The 21,908-nt window shown below is 56.5% G+C and overlaps 1 protein-coding gene across 1 annotated transcript; it reads right to left on the bottom strand.

Annotated features, from left to right (window-relative positions):
- Positions 1-17,638: 17,638 nt before the first annotated feature.
- Positions 17,639-19,693, bottom strand: GPIHBP1 (glycosylphosphatidylinositol anchored high density lipoprotein binding protein 1). Its single transcript, XM_047783105.1, has 4 exons — positions 19,525-19,693; positions 18,818-18,949; positions 18,135-18,248; positions 17,639-18,012 (listed from the first exon to the last, which is right to left on the bottom strand). Exons 1-4 carry the CDS (start codon positions 19,574-19,576, stop codon positions 17,774-17,776), a joined length of 537 nt encoding a protein of 178 aa, XP_047639061.1. The 5' UTR covers positions 19,577-19,693; the 3' UTR covers positions 17,639-17,773.
- Positions 19,694-21,908: the final 2,215 nt, after the last annotated feature.

Genomic DNA, 21,908 nt, shown 5'->3' on the forward strand with positions numbered 1-21,908 from the left:
GCTAGTTCTCTCGGTGAATGTGTCCTTACCGGCCCTCGGGGTCTCCTTATGTGCTGTGCGGTGAATGGGCACGTGGACAGTTACCCGCTCATGGGCTGCGCCACAAGCCAAATGCTGCCCTTCTCCCTCATATCTCTGTCTCTAGCCCCTCTGTCCCGCTGTCGCCCCGACTTCACCTTGGCAGGGGCTTCGTGTACCCCGATCTCACCATATTCAAGACCAGACTCAGCTCTGCTCCCTCTTTGACTGCTGTCAATGTAAAGAATATATTAATAGCCAGGTATTGTACCAGCAAAAGCGAATTTTTTCCCAGTCTAGCCGGAGGAATTGCAATTCAGGAGATGCGAGCTATGGTAGACCATAGGCAAGTCCAGAGAAGAAGGAAGAGGAACTTGCTTTTATAAGAAAAAGGGAGAAGGCGGGAGGTCGAGGGTGAGGCTTGATGGTCTCTTCAGGCTGGAGAGGTCCCCTCACCTCGGCCCTGCAGCGACTGCTGGCCTCCCTCTTGCTGGCCCTTCCCCTTTCCTGAGAGCCTGACAAGAAACATTCCTTCCTTCCTTCCTCCTTCCCTGTTTCCCGCCTCCCTCCCTCCCTTTTTTGGCCACCCCTGAGGCATTCGGAAATTCCAGGGCCGGGGACTGAACCCTCTGCACAGCAGCTACCGACCCACCCACCCGAGCCACTGCGGTGACTACGCCAGATCCTTAACCTGCTGCGCCACCCGGGAAGTGCCAAACATACGTTTCTACACAGCCTGAGCTCCACTGCGCCTTCCTGACTGGCGCACCCCCTGTCCTCCAAGACTCTGCCCTGTTTAGCCCTCAGTGGGGGCCTCTGTCCCACGTTTACAACCTAAAGTTGACGTGGTGTGCTTGTGTGTCTGTCTCTCCACATGACACACCACCCGTGACTTGGGTCAGTGCCTGCATGTTCATCTTTGTACCCCCGGAACCCCAAACACGGCCCAGCCCACAGGGGGTGCCAAATCAGTATTATGGGGTGACCCATGACTGGTGGCTGGACAGAGAAAAAGAGACGGAGAAGCAGCAGCACAGCAGGAAGAAAGGCATTTTCCTGTTTCTGAGGAGAAACCAAGCTTGGCCTCCTGGTGGCCCTGGTGGCTCCCTCCTGCGCCCCTTTGGTGAGAACTCTACCAAGAACTCCAGGTGATGCGGGCAGCACTGGTGTGTGGTCTGGTCAGAGGCCATTTCCCCGGCCAGGAAGGCCTGGTGTCGCCCAGCCCAGCCCAGCCACCCCCGCCCCAGCTGCCCTGTAGGACGTAAAGCCAGGTCGAGGGGCGGAGGAGGAAGGCGGGCCTCTTTACACAGGGTGGCCTCTGTAAGGAGGAGCCCTGGGGGACCAGGAGGCTTTTCTGGAACAGCCTTTGCTCCAGAGCCGTGTGCTAGCCGCTCACCTCCCAGCACACCCACTTCTTTCTTGGTGGGTGCTGCCTCTCCACGGCGGCGGGAGCAGCTGCATACAACGTGCTTGTGTTCTGATGTGGGGACCTGGTGGTCATGGATGGGGGGGGGACCCAGAAGGAGAGAAGGGAATTCTGGGACACAGAAAGCCATGTGGGAGGTAAGCTTAGCTTAGCGAGAAGGAGCTGTGTTCACCTCGGTTGAATGTTATCCTTAACCCGTCCCGTCGCTGACACACATTCGGAGGGCTTGTCCCCATTCCTTCTCTCTCGCCTCCTCACGTTGTGTTTTGTTGTATTTTTCTTTTTTGGCATGCGCAGGATCCTGGGCCAGGGGTCCAACCTGTGCCTCGGAAGCAACCTGCGCTGCTGCAGTGACAACGCCAGATTCTCAACGTGCTGTGCCACCAGAGGACTCCGTGTCCCCACTTTGTAGAAGTTACGTTACTTCTCCTTGGTCGGAACGTACAGATGAAGCACATTCTTCCACGCAGTTTCCCTTGCTGTTAGGTCCCCAATCTGTGCATGAAATGATCACACCATCTGTCTTTTTGGAAGCTCCTCTTATCTCTTGGTTGGAGGAAGCTTCTAGCACTTCCCTCCGGATGGGCTCAAAGGAACAGGATCCCTGCGCTCCCGCAGGATGACAGCTTGAGTGGGTACCCAACCCTCAGTTCACAGGCTTTTCCAGTTTTCTTTAAATTTAAATTGGGCTCCATTGTGGCCTTGTTCACTGCTGTGGATTTGGAGAAGTTGGATGCTGGTGAATTCTCCTGCTCTGAGAAATTATTTGACCTTGGCCTGGGAGCCTTGGCTTTTTCTTTATTGTTAAAGCCTCGGAGTTTTTTTGGGTTTCCCTGGGGGCTCGGTGGGTTAAGGATCCGGCCTTGTCACTGCTGTGTTGTGGGTTCAATCCCTGGCCTGGAACTTCTGCAAGCTGTGGGCTCCGCCAAGAAAAGCTACAATAAAAGTCTCGGAGTTTTTCTAGGAGGGCTCTGACTTGGTCCTTGTGGTTTCGATTCCTGGTACTTGGTGGTCCCTTTCAAGATGTAGATTTAGGTCTTCTATATTTCCGGAAACTGTTCTTGGACTAGAGTCTTAAGTACTCTGTTCCATCGTCTTATTTTCTTGAGGAATTCCAACTCTCCATACATTCTCTCCTCTTGGCCCATCTTCCGTTTTGATCATTTTCTCTCTGACGCTTCTTACTTTTTCATTTTAAATTCTCTTTGTTATTTTCCTGCTTTCCTTATTAATTCATTCAAATGAATTCATTCCTCTTGCACCTATTGTTCAGGCTTCCTTCCTTCCTTCCTTTTTTTTTTTTTTAAGGGTCCCACTGGTGGCATTGGAGGTTTCCAGGCTACAGGTCTAATCAGAGCTGTAGCCGCCAGCCTACACCACAGCCACAGCAACATCAGGTCTGAGCCGTGCCTGTGACCTACACCACAGCTCATGGCAATGCTGGATCCTTAACCCACTGAGTGAGGCCAGGGATCAAACCTGAGTCCTCGTGGATACGAGTCAGATTCATTTCCACTGAGCCACGATGGGAACTCCCAGGCTTCATTTCTGATTGGCTGTTGATTTTTCTTCTGTTTTCCTGAGTTCCCTTATTTCTTCCTGGTTTTTGTTCATTTCTGTTTTTTTTTTTTCTTTCTTTCTTTTTTTCTTTTTGCCTTTTCTAGGGCCAAACCCGCAGCATATGAAGTTTCCCGGGCTAGGGGTCTAATTGGAACTGTAGCTGCCAGCCTGCACCAGAGATGCAGCAACGTAGGATCTGAGCCGCGTCTTTGACCTACACCACAGCTCACGGCCACGCCGGATCCTTAATCCACTGAGGGAGGCCAGGGATCGAACCCACAACCTCATTGTTCCTAGTCAGATTCGTTAACCACTGAGCCATGATGGGAACTCCTGTTCATTTCTGTTCTGATTCAAGGTGTTTTTTTTTTTTTCTTTGTTGGTTTCCATATTTCCAAATGCTTTTGGATATTTGATTCAGTTTGGACTTAGAGTTTCTTTCTATTCTGCTGTTGGCTATTTTGGGAATTTTCACCAGGGGAATTGCTGGATCCCCATTTTTCCTCTTGGTATAGTGGTTTCGAGAGATGGCAAATTCCCCCCGGGCATTTATCTGTAGGACGTGCGTATGGGTCATCATACAAGATTCCTTGTCCAAGGAGGACCTCTTGCGTCAGTGTAAAAAAGTGTAGTTGTGGAGCTTCCGTGGTGGCGCAGTGGAAATGAATGCGACTAGGAACCATGAGGTTGTGGGTTTGATCCCTGACCTCGCTCAGTGGCTTAAGGATCCGGCGTTGCCGTGAGCTGTGGTGTAGGTCGCAGACGTGGCTCGGATCCCTCATGGCTGTGGCTCTGGCGTAGGCCGGCGGCTACAGCTCCGATTCGACCCCTAGGCTGGGAACCTCCATATGCCGAGGGAGCGGTCCAAAGAAATAGCAAAAAAAAAAAAAAAAAAAGGATAGTTTCTTCACCGAATGGCTTTTATTTGTGGAGGGTGGGGTTGTCAGTGGGGAAAGGTTGTGTGATTGATTTTTAAAAACTTTCGGAGTTCCCATCATGGCTCAGTGGTTAAGGAATCCGACTAGGAACCATGAGGCTGTGGGTTCAATCCCTGGCCTTGCTCAGTGGGTTAACGATCCGGTGTTGCCGTGACCTGTGGTGTAGGTTGCAGACGCGGCTCGAATCCCGTGTTGCTGTGGTTCTGGCGTAGGCTGGCGGCGACAGCTCCAATTAGATCCCTAGCCTGGGGACCTCTATATGCCAAGGGTGCGGCCCTATAAAAGGCAAAAACAAAAAACAAAAACAAAAACAAAACAAAACAAAAAACTTTCCTTCTTGTCTACAGCCACAGCACCCTGAACAGGCTCGATCACGTCTAAAAATTTTCTTTTGTTTCGCGGGACCTTAAATTCCCCCTCTTGCATCTTGTTTTATAGGCACGTAGAATTTTGGATGTTTTCTGCCTTACAGTTGTGCCCAGGGCATGAGTTTCCTGTTGTTTCAGTCGTTCTTGTTCTTCACTGAGGTTGAGAAGGATGTGCTGGAAGAGTCGGGTTTATGCTGCTGTTCCTTCACTGGGTAGAATTCCCTCAATACATATTTTTTCCAATGAATGATAATAGCTGATGTTTAATGGATTTTTAGTAAGAGTTTATTGAATGTTCTAAGCATGTGACATGTGTTATCTAACCTTCACAGCGACCCAATGATTTAGGTACTATTGCATCTCCATAATGTGGCTGAATTAATTGGAGAACAGAGAAGTCAAACACGTTTCCAGAGGTCACAGAGCTGGTGCACGCAGAGCCAGGATTTGAGCCAAGTATTCTTAACCACCACACTACCTGCAAACACACACACACACACACACACACACACACACACACACACACACACACGCATATGCCACCAGACATCCATAAAATGACTGTCCTCAAGATATTGTTAAGTAAAAAGAAAGCATGTTTTATTATGAAAGCAGACGACAGCTAAAACAAAACCTTTCCTGATGTATTTGTTTGGTATGTCCGTGTGAGCACAGAGACATACACACTAAGCTAGGGGCCAGCAAACATTTTCTGTGAAGGTCCAGCTAGTACATACATTAGGCTTTGCAGGCCGGATGGCTTCCGTTGTAGCTGTTCAATTTCGCCCTGGAAGTGTGCAAGTGGCCGCCTAGACAAACGCAGACAAATAAGCGTGGCTGGGTTTCAGTGCATCTTCATTTACGAAAGCAGGTAGCTGTCTGATTTGGCCCCCGGATGTAGTTTGCTGTGCTTTGGGTACCTGATGGGGTATATGTGGGTGAGATAAAACAAGAGGGAAGATGAATGGAGAATTAAAATTGTGCCAAAATACGAAACACACACACTGTAATATTAAAATAAAGATGTGGTATTTATTGTAACCAGGCAAAACTTAAGTAAGTGTATGGACACATGAAAACAGAATTTGATTAATTAATGGGGTTGTGGAAGATTTTTTGTCTTAGATTTCTGAAGTTATTTTAATAGTGCTGTGAAAATTAATAAATAGAAAGCTTATTTAAAATGGAGTCAGGGAGTTCCCATCATGGCTCAGCGGTTAACAAACCCAACTAGCAACCATGAAGACGTGGGTCTGATCCCTAGCCTCGCTCAGTGGGTTAAGGATCTGGTGTTGCCGTGACCTGTGGTGTAGGTGGAAGACTCGGCTCGGATCCCAAGTTGCTGTGGCTGTGGCGTGGGCCAGTGGCTACAGCTCCGATTGAACCCCTAACCTGGAAACTTCCATATGCCATGGGTGAGACCCTAAAAAGACAAAAAAAAAAAAAAAAAGGTGGAGTCAGGAGGCCATCATAGCTCAAATCAAAGCCACTACACCGGGAGCTCCTTTTCCTCCAATGGCGTCTGTGTTTATGACAGAATCTCCTAACTTCCCTTCTCCTCTACAAAAGTTCCTCTTCTTTGTTCTCCAGACTTAGCTGTGATTTCCCATACATTTCAGGTCCTGAATTGCAGTTCTTTGTTGTCCTTCAAGAAGCCCATTTTGTTGGCAAAATCACGAGCTGTTATATTGCTTTAGATTAAAATTACTCAGTGTCAGATAAGTGGGATCCAGAGAAGACCCCCCCCCCCCCAGTAACTTCCAGGCCAGGGAGCAAAGAGGTGACCCACTGAGCTCACTGCTTTCTTGCCAGTCCAGGAGCTTGAGGGTTAGTTTTCTCTTGGAAAACCACAAACATTTACATCCATAGTATGCTCTTGGAGTAACCCATGACTTTAGGAGGCTATGGAAAAGATTAAAAATAGCTCTTTATCCAAAATCTATTTGATGCCAAGTTCTCACTGGACTGCTGGTCTGAAGGTAAAGATTTCTGAGCTGAAATCAACAGCATCTGATGAGACAGCTTTCCCAAGGTGTCCAGAGCAGACCTGTGAGCAGGTTTAGAATTCTCTTTCTTCTAGACTATAAGCTGACTCTGATTGTCTTATCCAAACTCACAACATTTGAATTTGCAGCTTACAGACTGTATTATTAACACATTTCATTCCAGTTTCTTTTAAGATAACAATACTGTTCAATTCATGTTTTTTTTTCTTTTTTCTTTTTTTCTTTTTTTATTACTCAATGAATTTATTACATTTATGGTTGTACAATGATCATCACAATACAACTTTATAGGATTTCCATCCCACACCCCCACACCCCTAAACTGTCTCCTTTGGAAACCATAAGTTTTTCAACGTCTGTGAGTCAGTATCTGTTCTTCAAAGAAGTTGATTCTGTCCTTTTTCTGGATTCCACAAGTCAGTGAAAGCATTTGATGTTGGTGTCTCACTGTCTGACTGACTTCACTTAGCATGATAATTTCTAGGTCCATCCATGTTGCTAAAAATGCTGTTATGTTGTTCCTTTTAATGGCTGAGTAATATTCCATTGTGTATATGTACCACAACTTCTTGATCCACTCCTCTGTCGATGGACATTTAGGTGGTTTCCATATCTTGGCTATTGAAAATAGTGCTGCAATGGAAATACAAAGGATCATGAGAGACTTCTATATGCAACTATATGCCAATAAAACAGAAAACCTAGAAGAAATGGACAAATTCTTAGAAAGGTACAATCTTCTAAGACTAAACCAAGATGAACTAGAAAAGATGAATGGACCCATCACAAGAACTGAAATTGAAACTGTGATTAAAAAACTTCCAACAAAAAAAGTCCAGGACCAGATGGCTTCACAGGCAAATTCTATTGAACATTTTTAGAGAAGAGCTAATACCCATCCTTCTGAGACTATTTCAAAAAATTGCAGAGGAAGGGATACTCCCAAACTCATTCTATGAGGCCACCATCCCCCTCATACCACAACCAGACAAAGACACCACAAAAAAAGAAAACTACAGACCAACTTCACTGATGAACATCGATGCGAAAATCCTCAACAAAATACTAGCAAACCATGTCCAACAATACATGAAAAGGATTGTACATCATGATCAAGTGGGATTTATCCCAGGGATGCAAGGGTTCTTCAATATCCACAGATCAATCAGTGTGACACACACATGAACAAACCGAAGAATAAAAACCATGTGCTCTTCTCAATAGACACAGAAAAAGCCTTTGACAAAATCCAACACCCATGTCTGATCAAAACCCTTCAGAAAGTAGGCATAGTGGGAACCTACCTCAACATCATAAAGGCCATATGTGACAAACCCACAGCCAACATCATTCTCAATGGTGAAAAGCTGAAAGAATTCCCGCTGAGATCAGGAACAAGACAAGGATGTCCGCTCTCACCACTACTCTTCTTCAACATAGTTTTGGAAGTCCTAGCCACGGCAGTCAGAGAAGTAAAAGAAATAAAAGGAATCCAAATTGAAAAGGAAGAAGTAAAACTATCCCTATTTGCAGATGACATGATACTATACCTAGAGAATCCTAAAGACGCTACCAGAAAACTGTTAGAGCTCATCCATGAATTTGGCCAAGTTGCAGGATACAAAATTAATACATAGAAATAGATGGCATTTCTATACACTAACAATGAAAGATGAGACAGAGAAATTAGGGAAGCAATCCCATTTTCCATCACATCCAAAAGAATCAAATACCTAGGAGTAAACCTACCTAAAGAGACAAAAGACCTGTACTCTGAAAACTGTAAGACACTGATGAAAGAAATCCGAGATGACACAAAGCGATGGAAAGACGTACCATGCTCTTGGGTTGGAAGAGTCAATATGATCAAAACGTTCAATTCATGTTTATTCCTGCACTGTGTCCTCTCAAGACCCTGGTTTAATTTCCTGCATTTTGAGCATGTTCTTGCTATAGTCTGTATCCTAAGATGTAGATTTTAGATGGGAAATGACTGAGAGAGCTTCCTTCTAACCCTTCTTCTTACTCAAATGTGACCTCAGGAATTTTCCAACCTGGGCACTTTCCCTCCATCATGGGACAGGACACCTAGGAAAGGTCCTTCCTGGTGTTGAGGGACAAAAGGCACAATTCTGGAAAAAGCCTGACTCTTGATCTGCAATGCTTTCAGAGAAAGATCTTGATCAAAACGGGGAAATGTGAAAATTCATAAACAGAAACATCGGAATTCCCTTGTGGGCCAGCAGGTTAAGGGTCCAGCATGGTCACTGCAGTGACTTGGGTCACAGCTGTGGTGTGGGTTTGATCCCTGGCCCAGGAACTTCCACATGCCATGGGCACAGCCAAAAACAAACAAACAAACAAACAAACAAACACAAAACAAACCCAAACCCCAAACCAGAAATATCCCTAAAACGGAGTCAGGAGGCCAGAGGGGGGAGCTCGCAAGTGCTCCTGCTCCACATGGTTGGAGATTCTTGGCTGTGCGATGTCTCCATTTGCATAATCTCATCTGGCCTCACCGACCAGAGTAAACAACTCAGGCTGATGGTGCCGACCCCACTCTCCAGAGAAAACAGCTCAGGCTCGGAGAGTTAAGGGACCTGCAGTCCATCACACAGCTGGACCCAGACGCCTGCTGCACCGCATGGGAGCGTGAAGCCCTCAGCACATCCCCACTGGTAAGGTCCACTTGCTAGTGGCAAGCGGGGGACCTAGGGGGATGTCCAGGCTGGTCCCAGCTCTGGGAGAGGCCTCTGAAGTGATCCTTACGTGGCAAAGCAGGTGCTGCTGAACCCTGGACCCCTTTGCCCTGCTTGGCAGGACCGCTGCTTCCTTACTGGCTTTTATCATTCCGTGTTCTGGTTCCCAAACCTGCTCTCCATCAGCCTCACCACACTTCCTCAGGTGCCTCCAAGAGCGAGTGGAACAGAGAACCATGGGGGTTATACCCCCACCCCCATAATCTTAGACATGTCCAGTGATTCTGATGGTCGGTCAGGTTTGAGCAGCATTGCAAGGCACGGTCTCTCAGCGCAGTGGTGGTCACCCCAGCTGTTCATCTGGAACACGTAAGCCCTCCCAGGGGCACTAAGTTTTTTTTTTTTTTTTTTGGCCAAACCCAAGGCATATGGAAGTTCCCAGGGCAGGGATCGAATCCGAGCTGCAGCTGTTGCAATGCCAGATCCTTAACCTGCAGCATCACAGCAGGCACTCCTCAGAGGTGCTAATTTGATGGTGAACTGGGGGAGTAGGCACCTGTCTTTGGTATTTTTTTTTTGTCTTTTTGCCATTTCTTGGGCCACTCCCACGGCATATGGAGGTTCTCAGGCTAGGGGTCCAATCGGAGCTGTAGCCACCAGCCTACACCAGAGCCACAGCAACGCGGGATCCGAGCCGCGTCTGCAACCTACACCACAGTTCACGGCAATGCCGGATCCTTAACCCACTGAGCAAGGCCAGGGATGGAACCCGAAAGCTCATGGTTCCTAGTCCGGTTCATTAACCACTGCGCCACGATGGGAACTCCTGTCTTTGGTACTTTCTAAAGCACCTCTAGGCGATTCTAGGTCATTCTGAGCCGCTGTGCATGTACACACCAGGGAGAGACTCACAGGGGTCAGGCCAGCGGTTCAGTCTGAGCAACACTGATTCCTGACCCGTGGACGTGTTCCTCGACTCTGTGTCACGCAGGCTAACACCTGCCTCGGAGGCTCAGGGCTGACGAGAAGGTGGGTGGTTAGTACACTTGCGAGTCAATGACGTAAATGTCCCCACGTGCCTCCGCTCACACACCTACGAGGAGTTAGATCCCTAGGTGGTACCCGGGCCTGGAGGGGGCGGGTGAGGGAGAGCGGGCCCCCAGCCGACATCCCCAGAGGCCTTCGGTGTCGGTTCTCTCTCAGGTCCACCCTGGGCTGAGGCTGTGTTCGTCTGGGCAGCTTCTCTTTCATGGCAGCTGGTGCGTCATCCACTGTCTGGAGCTGAGGGTTTTCCTGCAACCATTGCGTTCAAGAGTCTCTTGCCAGAGAATGTTCTGAGGCTGGGGTTCCACAGGATGGCTCCTCTCCAGGATGCAACCTCTGCCCTGCTGAGATCCCTCGTGCCCCCACCTCCACCACGTACCCCGGGTCTCTGGCAGGATGATGGGTTTGAGGAACAGGGCACCACGCGTGGAGGCTTTCCCCATGTTACTCCAGTATATTCCGTGCCCCACGCACCAGTTCTCCAAGGCTGGGAGCCGCGAGCCACCCTGGTCCTCTGGGTGAGGGGGGCTTCGCTCGGCTCAGCACCCTTGACGCTGAACCGCCTTCCTGGTCTGAACCCGAGGGGGCGCCTCTCTCACCAGCTTTCGGGCGGGAGCCCTTGACGTATGCAGGCCTGGGTCTCCCGCTGACACTGCCTCCCTTCTGGAGAGTTCCTGGCGGGACTGGGTGCCAAGGAGCCCGTGGCCTTGCTCAGCTCTGGCCGCTCTTCTGCAAACCTCTGCGGTCGCCAGAGGGCACCTCTCAGTGTCGTCTGTCCAAGGCCAGCGGCCAGGAATCTCTGTTCTCAGGAATGTCCTGCTTTGGGGCCACTGCCTCATCCTCACCCAGTCCTCACGGTCAAGAACAAGGACAGGAAATGCGACCATGGCCACCTGCTTCCTGAGCTGGGAGAAAGGAAGTTGCGTGGAAAACACTAACGGAATGGAGCCTGGGTGGGGTCCGGTGGCCGGGGAGCCCCTGCACACTGGGCAGGACCCCAGCAGCCCTTCGTCCAGCTGGCAGCTCTTGTGGGCCCCCCGAAAAAGGGAACACAGTGTCCTTCCTGAGCTTGCTGCCAGGGCTGTGCCAGGGGAACACAGGGCCTGAGAGGGCCCCCCTCGGAGGGGGGTGGCAGCTGAGAAAAGGGCTCATTTGTTCCCTTTTGTCCCCTTCTCATGGGGCTGGTTTCTCATGGGGGAGGGGAAGGGGGCAGGGCAAGTGGGCCCCCCCCCAGTACTGGGAGGAGACAGAGGCACGCCTCCAAAGCCCAAAGTTCAGGGCCCTGAGGAACTGCACCCCGGCATCGTGGAGCACCAGCGCCTGGCGGCCAGCACCCAGCCAGCCTGCACAGGGTCCTAGGAGACAGGCTCGGTGTTTCTCCAGTCTTGCGGAAGAGAGAGTGGGACACAGAGGGCTTGCCAAACACCCTCGGCTGGGAGGCCTCGCAGGCGTCTCAGCCCTGGTGCTTTTCAGGCCCCTTTATTGCTTCTGGGTTCCACGTCACGCTGGAAAGACCAAGAAGCCCCAACAGCATCCCAACCGCAGGGCAGAGTCCTTACCCCGGACCACCAGGCTCCAGAAACTTCTAGTGTTCTAGAGACGTGCCCCTGGGGGCTGAGCACCTGCTCATGGAGAGGGGCAAGCTCTGGAAAGTCCCAGGGCCTGAGCGCCGAGGCTCAGAGGCTGGTCCTCAGCCCATGCCCCCCCGCCCTGCCCCGTGCTGCTGGCCATGGGTGAGCTGGGCTCCTGGAGAGGGCAGCCAGCTCTCATCCAGAAGAGGGGACCTCACAGAGCACCTCTGTCACCGGCGGGGAGCGTTAACAGCTTGCCTGTGCGAAGGGCGCTTCGCAAGGGCTGTGTCTGTCTGAAGCCCGCGTCCTGGGCCAGCGCCTTCACCGCTTTGATGATGGAAAGTCACGGAGGCTCCCACACCCACATGCGCCACAGCGCCCCAACAGCAGGCGGGGCGGGGCGGAAGAGGGGGCGCGGACGGTGAGGGGGGGGATCCCGAACAGCACCCCAGACGGGCTGTTGGGGGGCCCTCTGTGGGGTGAGCGTTGGGATGCTGCAGGCACGGCCCCCTTTTTTTTTTTGCGGCCTATGGAGCTTCCCAGCCTAGGGGTCGAATTGGAGCTACAGCTGCCGCTCTACGCCACAGTCACAGCAGCATCAGATCCGAGCTGTGTCTGCGACCTACACCACAGGTCACGGCAACGCCAGATCCTTAACGCACTGAGCGAGGCCGGGGATTGGACCTGCCACCTTGTGGTTCCTAGTCGGATTATTTCCAGGCACAGGCTCTTGAGAGGCCGAGGTGGACTCAGGCCAAGTCACCGTGGAAACCGTGCCCTCTGCAGGGCAGGGCCAGCCTGGGGGATGGGGCTGGCAGGTGCGCAGGGGCTGTTTCCTTTGGCCAAGAAGGTCTGAGTGCTGACGCGGGGCTCCCAGCTTATGATGTCAGGTGCAGGTGCCGCTGCCTGGCCACCAGCCGTGCTCAGGAGGGCCACAGGCACGGCCTGGCACTATGAGCGGAGTCTTCTCTTTTTGAGCACGTGCTCCAGCCCGCCCTCCGTCTGCCTGCAGGTCCCCCTGGGCCAAGCCTTCGCTGCCATCCCCACCATCCTGGCAAACACTTCCTCTAAGCTCAGCTCAGGGCTGCTGCCCACCCTCTGTGCCCCCGCGGAGCCCTGTCGCAGCCCCTTGTGATGGGCTGGATTGTGTCTCCAAAGTCATAAGCTCAAGTCCTCACCCCAGGACCTCGGAACGGGGCTGTGTTTGGAGATGGAGTCTTTACGGAGGTGGTGAAGGTCCAGGAGGCCACGAGGGGTTCCGCACCCAAGGCGACTGGGGTCCTTAGAAGAGGAGACCAGGACACGGACGCGCACAGAGGGCTGACCGCGCAAGGACACGGGGAGGAGGTGGCTGTCCCCACGCCAGGGAGAGGGGCCTCGGGAGGAACCAGCCTGGCTGATGCCTTGGCCTAGAACGTCCAGCCTCCAGGACTGGGAGACAGTATGTTTCTGTCACTTAAGCCACCCCAGGCAGTGGTACTTGGTTACTTTGCAGTGGGATGGAGGTGGGCACAGGCTGATGTCAGGGCTTCTGGTGGCGGGTGGATTTTTGGGGTCCCCACGCTGCGTGCGACCGTGAAGTTTGAGGAAAGACAGTGAGTACTTTCCGACAGGCTCGGAGCCCCGGGCCCGCGGGAGTAAGAAAGCCTGAGGTCCTGCGGCGGGGGCTGGGCCCTCTTACTTCCTGGGAGTTGGGGGGATGCCCTCTGTGGGGGAGGGGGAGGGAGCGAGCTTTGGCCAGGGTGCCCCGTGCCTTGCAGCCCGTCTCAGAGCCTTGTGGGGAGATGATGAGGAAGAGAGGCAGGAGCGCGGGCTCAGGAGGTGGGGGGGCTTCTGCCCTGCCCCTCGGGTGGTGTGTAGCTGGCACGTCGAGCCCAGTGGTAAGAGGCAGGAGCCTGCTGGGGAGGAACCTCGTCCTCCGGGTGCCTGTTTCCAAGGCAACCCCTGGGTGGGGCAGACACCTGGGGGAGCACCTGGGGGAGCACCTGGTGGGCTCGGGAGAGTCTGTGGTCCTCTGCCTCCCTCCCCGCCCACCCCCCAGCCCCTGCCTAGGCTCTGTGCACGTACGTTTCTCTCCCGCGGGGGCATTGGATGACCAGGTGACTCTGCGCCCGTGTCCTCAGCTGGTCAGAGCCGAGGGGAGGGAGGTGTGGTTAGAATTTGTCCCATGTGTCGGGTTCAGGTGCCACACCAGGTTCCGAGACGTAGGGGGTCGGGAGGTGGGGACCAGGTGGAGGAAAGGGCTGTGTGTGAACTGGGGCGGTGGGCGCCTCCCTCAGAGCCTGCACGGCCCAGGCAACCCGGCCGCCTAAGGCCGAGGGTGACCCGAGTGCTCCAGACACGGCCCCCCCGGGGCCTGTCTTGCTCTTCCTCCCTCCCGGGCTGATCATCTATTTCGCCTTAAACATGCCAACTCTCCAGGAGCCTGAATCTCTCAGCCAAGGGCCAGGGAGTCTGACTCTTGTCTGGATGGCCGGAGGGTTGCTAGAAGCCGAGCAGGGGCCAGTGACCACACCTGACGTCCAGGCCGCGGCTCCTGTATCCAGAGCTGCCTCTCCTGCTGGGCCCCGGGACTGGGTCCAAGCCCAGCACGTGTCAGGGGTCAGGGGGTTCTGATGGGTGGGCACTAAACTCAGTGATGGCCCCCAAACACGCAGGCCCTGATCCCTGGATCCGCAGAATGCGTGGCCTTGCAGGGCCAGAGGGACTTGGCAGAAGGGATGACGCTGCCAATCTTGAGAAGGAAGGTTGTTCTTGATTTTCCAGCAAGATCAGTGTCACCACGAAGGTCCTCATAGGAGGAGGTGAAGGGAGATTTGAGACAGGAGGCGACAAGGAAAGCACAGGTCGGGGAGATGCCCTTTGAAGAAGGAGGAAGGAGCCTTGAGCTAAGGAATGAGGTGGGCTTCTAGAAGGTGGAAAGGCAAGGACACACACACACACCTGGAGCCGGGGGCGGGGAGTGGGGCTCAGTACAGGACCCGGTGCGGAGCTCACAGCCCACTCAGCCGGCTGGAGAACAGCCAAGCCGGTGCTGTGCTCCCCGAGTCCGAAGGCCCGAGAGCCAGGATCTCCGATATCTGAGGGCAGGGGACGATGGGTGTCGGGCGGGGTTTGTGCTTCCTGCCTTTGTGTCCCGTCTGGGCCTTGGGAGGGAGCGTGGTGCCCACTCACCTTGGGGACAGGGATCTTCCTTCCTCAGGCCAGCCGTCCAAATGGTAAGCTCTTCTGGAAATACCCTCCCAGACACGCCCGGAAATAACGTTTTGCCAGCCCCGGGGGCATCTCTTAGCCCCGTCGAGTGGGCACAGAAATTTGATCATCCAGTCTCCAAAAGGAACACAGCCCGGCGTGCCCTCTGACCTCTGGAGCCATCAGGTAATTCACAGGCGTGGCTTTTAAACGAAAGCTGTCTTGCAGCTTGGTCGGTTGCCACTGTGGGGATCATTTCTGCTGCACGGCAGGTGACTGAGTTACGCACATCCGCGTCCACGTGCCCCCGCCAGCCTCCTGGCTACTGAGGTGCAGAGGGGCTGCCAGGCTGCTTGGGAAGGAGGGGCCTGCCACGTAGCCCCCAGAGGCCTCTGGCCGCTCCCTCTCGGGGCTGGGCTCATGCCCTGGGCCCTGTGACCGGTCCTGGACCCTGACCGTCCACTGGCATCTCAGACTGGACTTGGCCTGGGGTCCGGCTTGGCCTTGGCCACCATCCAGCCACTTCCAACCTCTGGCTCAGGCACCCTGGCGCCACTGCCCCTCTGGGCCCTGGCCCCCTTGGAAGGCAGCTGCTCTTGGCAAGAAGTCTGGGGCTGGGTCCTGGACCTGCCGCCACCGGCTGCGTGACCTTGAGTGGAGGTCTGCCAGGTGAACTGTTAGATGTCAGGACAATGGGCTTGTTGGGGTGGGGAGGGGCGGCGTTTTGGGTGCCCAGCAGGCACACCAGGGCCCCACCCACAGCTGGACCTGCCACTGTGCTCATGGTGCCTCCTGCCTCTGCCTGCGCCCTGAGGCAGGGGTGCGTTTAAGCCCTGGGCAGGGCTTTGCTTTCTGCTCCCCAGGGCAGGACTTGGGGGCCCAGCCGGGGCCCTGGACCCCAGAGAAGAGGCTGTCGCCAAAGCAGAAGCTGGAGGCCAGGGCAGGGCCTGCAGCCAGTGGCCTTCGACGGAGCCGGACCCCGGCTCCCACCCGCCGCTAAGGCCCAGGAAACCCCAAGGGTGCGTGCTGTGGTTTGTGTGCTCCGAGCCCTGGGGAGTTGAAGGCCGGGGGCAGGGGGGGTTGAAGGAAGATGCCACGAGGGCGGGTAACGGTGCCCAGTGTTTCTACAGCAGGGGGCGGGCAGGAACGGCAAAGGGGCTTCTTGTCAGGTAAGGGACTCTGGTGGGCGTCTCCCATGGACGCGTACAGGCAGGTGGCACACACGGGCAGGCCGTCAGGGTTGTACCAACCATGGCAGCTGGCCTTTGCTCTCCAACAGGCGTGGGCTGTGGGCAGCCGCTGAGGGGTTCAGTCAGTTCGCACAGCAGCCCCACGGGAGGGGTCTGCTACTCTCTCACTTGACAGACGGGGACCCCCAGAAGGGGCTCGCCTGGCCGTGGAGCTGAACCCAGGCCGGTGGCCCCCGAGCTCTGCTCTAATCTGCTGTGCTTTAGTAGGGACTGTGTGTACAAGTGCGTGTGTCCATGAATGCGTGTGAACGGTGTACGTGTAAATAAGCGCACGTGTGTGAGAGTGTGTGAAAACGCAAGGGGCAGAGAAACTCCAAACGCAGAGGTTTGTTTTCCTCCCAGGTAAAGGGCTCCTGAGCTAGGCGGTGCTGGGCGGGTGTGACGGTCCTGAGGCCGCTTCCTCTGTGCTGCCCTGCCATTCTCAGTGTGCTGCCTCACGGTGCAAGGTGGCTGCTGAGCTCTGGCTATCATTCCAGCCATTCCAGCCACATGAAGGAGAAAGGGGGCGCGAAAGATAGGCCATCTCTGCCCAAGAGATTTGCCCCCCCCACCCCCAACTGGGCCTTGAGGTTTTCATTAGTGAGGAAAGGGGCAAAGGGGAAGTGGGGGACTGCTCTGCCTACTGGGACACCTGACAGGAAGGACAGGGCTCTGGGCTTCCCAACGCGGGGATGCTGAGCTGGTGGGGATCAGGGGTCCTCCAGGCCTTGGTCTGTGCTGCTCTGATGGGGAAACCGAGGCTCAGGCCCAGGTGTGCTCCCTCCCACCCCAGGGCTCTGTCCCCGCACCAGTCAGGGAAGCCAAGTGCCCGGCAGCCCATGGCACCCGCCCAGCCAGAGCAGACGCTGGGGAAGCCGAGGTTCTCCGACCCAGCCCCCTCCCACCGTTCCCTCTTCTCCTCAGGAACCCAGAGGCTGTTTTGCTCCTCCCGGATGCAGGTGGCCTGGCTGCGCCCTCCACCGCCCCTCTGCCCCCTGCCCCAACAGGCTGAGTGGCTGGCTGCCAAGTCCTATCTCGGCCAACCTTCCTGCCTCCCTGTCGTTTCTTCTCCTCTTCCAGCCACTCACTAACCCCATCCTCAACCCGCTGCAGCCTCCTGGGCTGGGGGAGGGGCTTCTTCCTATGGGCGGGGCTGGGGAGGAGCTTCTTCCTATGGGCGGGGCTGGGGAGGGGCTTCTTCCTATGGGCGGGGCTGGGGGAGGGGCTTCTTCCTATGGGCGGGGCTGGGGAGGGCTTCTTCCTATAGGCCTGGGAAATCTTCCTCCCAGTCCCCTCCCCCAATGGGCTGGGAGACCCACAAGACTGCCCATAGCGCGATGGAGGTTTCTGTTGGTGGGAAGTTGGGGAGCAAACTGGGGAGGGCTCTGCTGGCCTATGGTGAGTGTTTTCTCTGCAAGGGTCGGGGGGAGCTACATGGACCCACCTTGTGAGTGGCTGCGGCTGGACCGAGGCCCAGATGCTGGCCATCCTGCCATGCACAGGTGGGGAGAAGAGGCCAGGATGCCAGATGAGGGATCGGAGGAAAGTTGGAGGTGGCTGGAGGAATCAGTGCTGGCTGGCCCGTTACAGACACTCCAGGTTTATTCTCCAGAGCTGGCATTGGGGGCGGGGAGGGGAGGGTTGGGAGGGGGAGAGAGTGGACAGAGTGCTGGCCAGCCCGGGTACAAGTGGGCTTCGGTGGGGCTGGGACCACCCCACTCAGAACCCCACCGCCCGAAGACAGGAGGTGAGGAGGCTGAGCAGGAGGGTGGCGGCCACAGTTGTGGGGCTCCCCTGGGGGCCCCCTGCCCCGCTTCCCCCCGGGTACTGCCAGGGTGGGGCGTTGCACAGGCTGGAGTGGCAGCAGCTTATGGTCGTCAGGGCTCCATCTACTGTCTTGGAGATGGGTTGACACATGTCTGCACACCACCCTGAGTACGTGGTCTGGTGACCTGACTCTGGGGGGAGGGGGTGGTGGAGAAAGTGTGTCACACTGGGCGGGACGAGGCACGGCTGAGGCCGCTCACGGGCGTGGGTGCCGAGCTCCTCCAGTCCGGCCGCCCCAGGGTGGCCTGCTCACCAGTATTCCAGTGGGAGATGATGGTTTTGCAGGTGTGGGCGAGGATGCAGTTCTGCAGCTTCTTGCAGCTCTCATCCCTGTGCAGGGACTGGCAGGCGTAGCACTGCAGCAGCACTGGGGGCCGGGCGGGCTCAGGCGGGGAGGGGGCGCAGTCCCCCGAGCGCCCCCCACTCACCCACTCATTGTCATCTCCGGGGCCTCCTCCTGGTTCCTGTCCATCTCTCCCTTTCTCTGCTCATGTCCTCAAACCCCGAGCGCCCCAGCCTCGGGATGGCCCCTTTCCCTCCCCTCACCCTCCGCCCCACCAGCGCCAGGACCCTCCTGTCCTTCTGAACAGGACTCCACACCCAAGGCCTTTGATTCGCGGATCTCTCCATCCCTGGGCCTCTGTGTGCCCCTGTCTGCTTGGCAAACTCCTATTTAATCTGTCTGCCCGACGCCATTGCTCCTTCCAGCAGTGGCTCCTTCTGTGGGCCCCCTACTCTGGATGGTCAAGCCGCGAGGCCAGGGTGGGCGGAGCACAGGGGGCGCCTAGCCCTCCCCGCCCAGACGAAGGAAGCGCACAGCTTCTCTTGTTGGGGGCTCCCTGCCAGCCTCGCAGACCCTGGCGCTCCGCGGTCCCCAGGCCTGTGTTCAAAAAGAAGGACGAGGGCCCCCACCCTGGGGTGGGGGGGGACAGGTACCGCTGCCTTTGCTGCCCGCAGCCATGCTGGCCTCGTCCTCCTCCTCGTCGTCGTCCTCGTCCTCGTCGTCGTCGTTGTAATCTTCCGGCTCCAAGTCCACGTTGTTCTCGTCCTCCTGCGCCCGCCCCCTCCCTGGCCACGCAGGGACACCTGTCAACCTCCACGACCCAGGCCCAGAGGACGCGCTCGGGGCCAGTGCCGCGCCCCGACCCTGGATCCACCACCCGCTTCCTGGCGGCCCCTCTAGCTTCCCTGGCCAAAACTCTCCCAAGCTGGCCTGGCCCTGCTGCGTTATCCACCAGCGGCCTGGTGTTGCCCTCACCAACCCCCGGGGGTGTGCGCTGGCCTTTGACAGCCCCCCCCTCAGCACCCCCCCCGGGCCCCCTAAACCCTCAGGAGAGCCTGTCCATTTTATGGAAGAGGGAACTGGGGCTGGGAGAGGAGAAGGAACCCCAAAGCCTGCATCTTGGAGACACTGAGCCTGGAGCTGGGTGGGGAGGGGCGCCCATGCCCCCAGGGGCTGGCCGGGGCCAGGGCTGGAGGTCTGGGGACTGGTGGGAACCCAGGTCAGTCCCCATCCACTCCCCCTGGCATCCTTCTTCTTTCTCCCCAAGCCATGCCGTGTCCCCCGCTGGGGGTCCCTGGCGTTCCCGTGGGCCCAGATCGTGTTGTCCCCTCGCTGCAGGGTCGCCCTTCGCCCCGAGTACCTTGCTGCCCACACAGCAGCACGGAGAGCAGGACAGCCACCAGCGCCTTCATCCTGCCGTGTCTGCTCTCCGGGTGTCCTCGCTGGGCCTCGGGAGCTGTGGGAAGTGGGACAAAGGGCGTCGCTGAGGGCTTTCCGGACACCCTGGGCCCCCAGCTCCAGCCTCGAACAATGGGCTTCACCCTGGCCCCCGGGCCAGGCGCTGGGCCAGAGATGGCCATTTCCCTCCCTGACTCCGGGGCTGAGGGAAGGGGAAGTCCTTGTGGCCAGCCTTGGGGTGTCCAGGCCACCTGTGTGCCCTGGCCACGGTGCCTCAGCCCTGCGGGGTGGGCCAGCCAGCCCCCCGCCCCATGTCTGGACCCCCAGACCCGGGACCAGGCCCCACAGCTGCAGGAGCTGGGCCCCAGGTATTTTTCAGTCACAGACCACCAACCTTCGGCCGTGAGTCAGCCTCCCTGACATTCTGCGGCCTGATTAAGAGTCTTTCAAAGAAAAACGCAATCCTGTTCCTCCTACTAGCCCCCCTCCGCCCCGCCACTGCCCTCGCGCGCTGGCAGCCCCCCTGCCCACTGCAGGGCTTTGTCTGTGCTGTTCCCTCCCCCTGAGTGCTGTTCCTGCCAAGGTCCACGAGGCCATTCTACCTGAACAGGTGTTGCCTTCTGGGAGACCCCCCCGCCCCCCACCGTCTCACACCCCATGCCCCCCCCCCTTTCATTTGCCTCCTGCCCTCTGGAGCTCCCATGTGAGTGCCCAGGGTGGGTGGGGACCTCCTGTTCTGGCCGCTGCCCTCCGGCCGGGTCTGCATTGTGTCAGAGGCCCGGGCAGCCCTCCTGCTCCCCCTCTGGGGGCTGCAGAGACTGCAGGGTGGGTGCTGGGAAGCCCCTTTGGGAGGCCATGGAAAGGTGGGGGCACGGCCAGGAGGCCTAGAGCTGGGGAGGTGAGCCGGCCCACTGTTTGTCTGGGGTGCTTCCTTGATTCGTCCAGCCTGAGTGTCCCCAGGGGCCAGACGTTCTCAGGGGCCACCTGGAGTGGAGATTTAGAGCTGGCTCCGGGGTGAGACCAGCTGGGCCTGAGCCCCTCCTCTGTTCCCTGGTTCCGTGTGCTCCAGCGTTCTCAGAGGGGTCTTGGCCATCAAGGGCCAGTGCCCGCTGGCGTGCAGGACAGCGCCAGGCACAGTCCCCAGAGGGCTGGCTGGAATGACAGTTCTCTGCAGTCTCAGCCATCCAGTGTCCTCCCTGTCCCCTGTCCCTTGGGAACCGGAGCTCTCCCCTCCCCGTGGCGCCTGGCCATCCTGGCCCATCCTCAGCTTCTGCAGAAACCACCCAGCCTCCAGTCATCAGCTGCCCCCAGCCCTTCCCCAACCAGAAGCCAAAGTCACTTTCCAGCCAGTGTCTCAGGGCTCTGGACCTCTTTCTTTCTTCCTCAGGCCTGTGTCCACGGCCTCCTCACCTGCTGCCCTGCAGACCGGGTTCCTCCTGCAGGCACTTCGATCTGGGGCCACTGGAGTGACTCCCAGGAAAGACCTCAAGGGGCCCCCAGAACCGATGGGGAGCAGGGGCTCTCCACCTGCCACCTGTCCCCCCAGACAGGCCCAGCTCCTCCTTGCCCGGGAGCAAAGAATAATAGCACAGTTCAATTCACTATTTACAATAAATGTCATTTTATTGGTTCTCAACAGCTCTGGGGGTGGGTAGTGTCAGCTGTTGCTGCCTTACTGATGGGGTTACTGCCGAGGCTGCCCCCTGCCCTGAGGCTGCACCCCCCCACACACACAGCTTGCAAGCACCGCTCCCTCCGCCCCTCCCCAGAAAGGTGGTGGGATGGAGTCCGGTCCATGCAGACGCAGCCACATGGCTAGGTCAGGCCAGGGTCGGTGGCCCACAGGAGTGGACAGGGCCCCCTGTCCTCAGGTCAGAGTGAGTGTGTGCCCACCTTCTCCACGGCCAGGTGTTCTGGCCCCGAACGCACCTGCTGGTGGCACTTCCGGGACAAGGGCACCCCCTGCAGACTCCCATCCCATGAGGACACCCATAGATGTGCCCACAGCCCCACTCACAGCTCTGGACCACAGGTCCCAGTGCCACCTTGGTGCCAGCACCTCCTGCTCCCATCTGAAGCCCAGGGAAGTCCTTCCACTTGCAGGCAGGTGGTTGGGGAGCGGCGGGGGGGTGGGGAGATGGGACGAGGGGCTGGGGAGCCTCTCTACCACCCACCCCTGCCGCATGAGCCAGGGATTCGGGGGGACATTGGAGGCAGTGGTCCTGCGCGAAGGTGAAAGTCTCTGGTGAATGCCCTGGGGGCCTGCCCCTTGAAGGAAATTCATCCAGGGGCCTCTTCAAAGCAGAGGCCGCCCTGGTGTCCCAGCGAATGGCACACATCTAAACC

Source organism: Phacochoerus africanus, chromosome 6 (assembly GCF_016906955.1).
Source record: "Phacochoerus africanus isolate WHEZ1 chromosome 6, ROS_Pafr_v1, whole genome shotgun sequence".
NCBI lineage: Eukaryota > Metazoa > Chordata > Mammalia > Artiodactyla > Suidae > Phacochoerus > Phacochoerus africanus.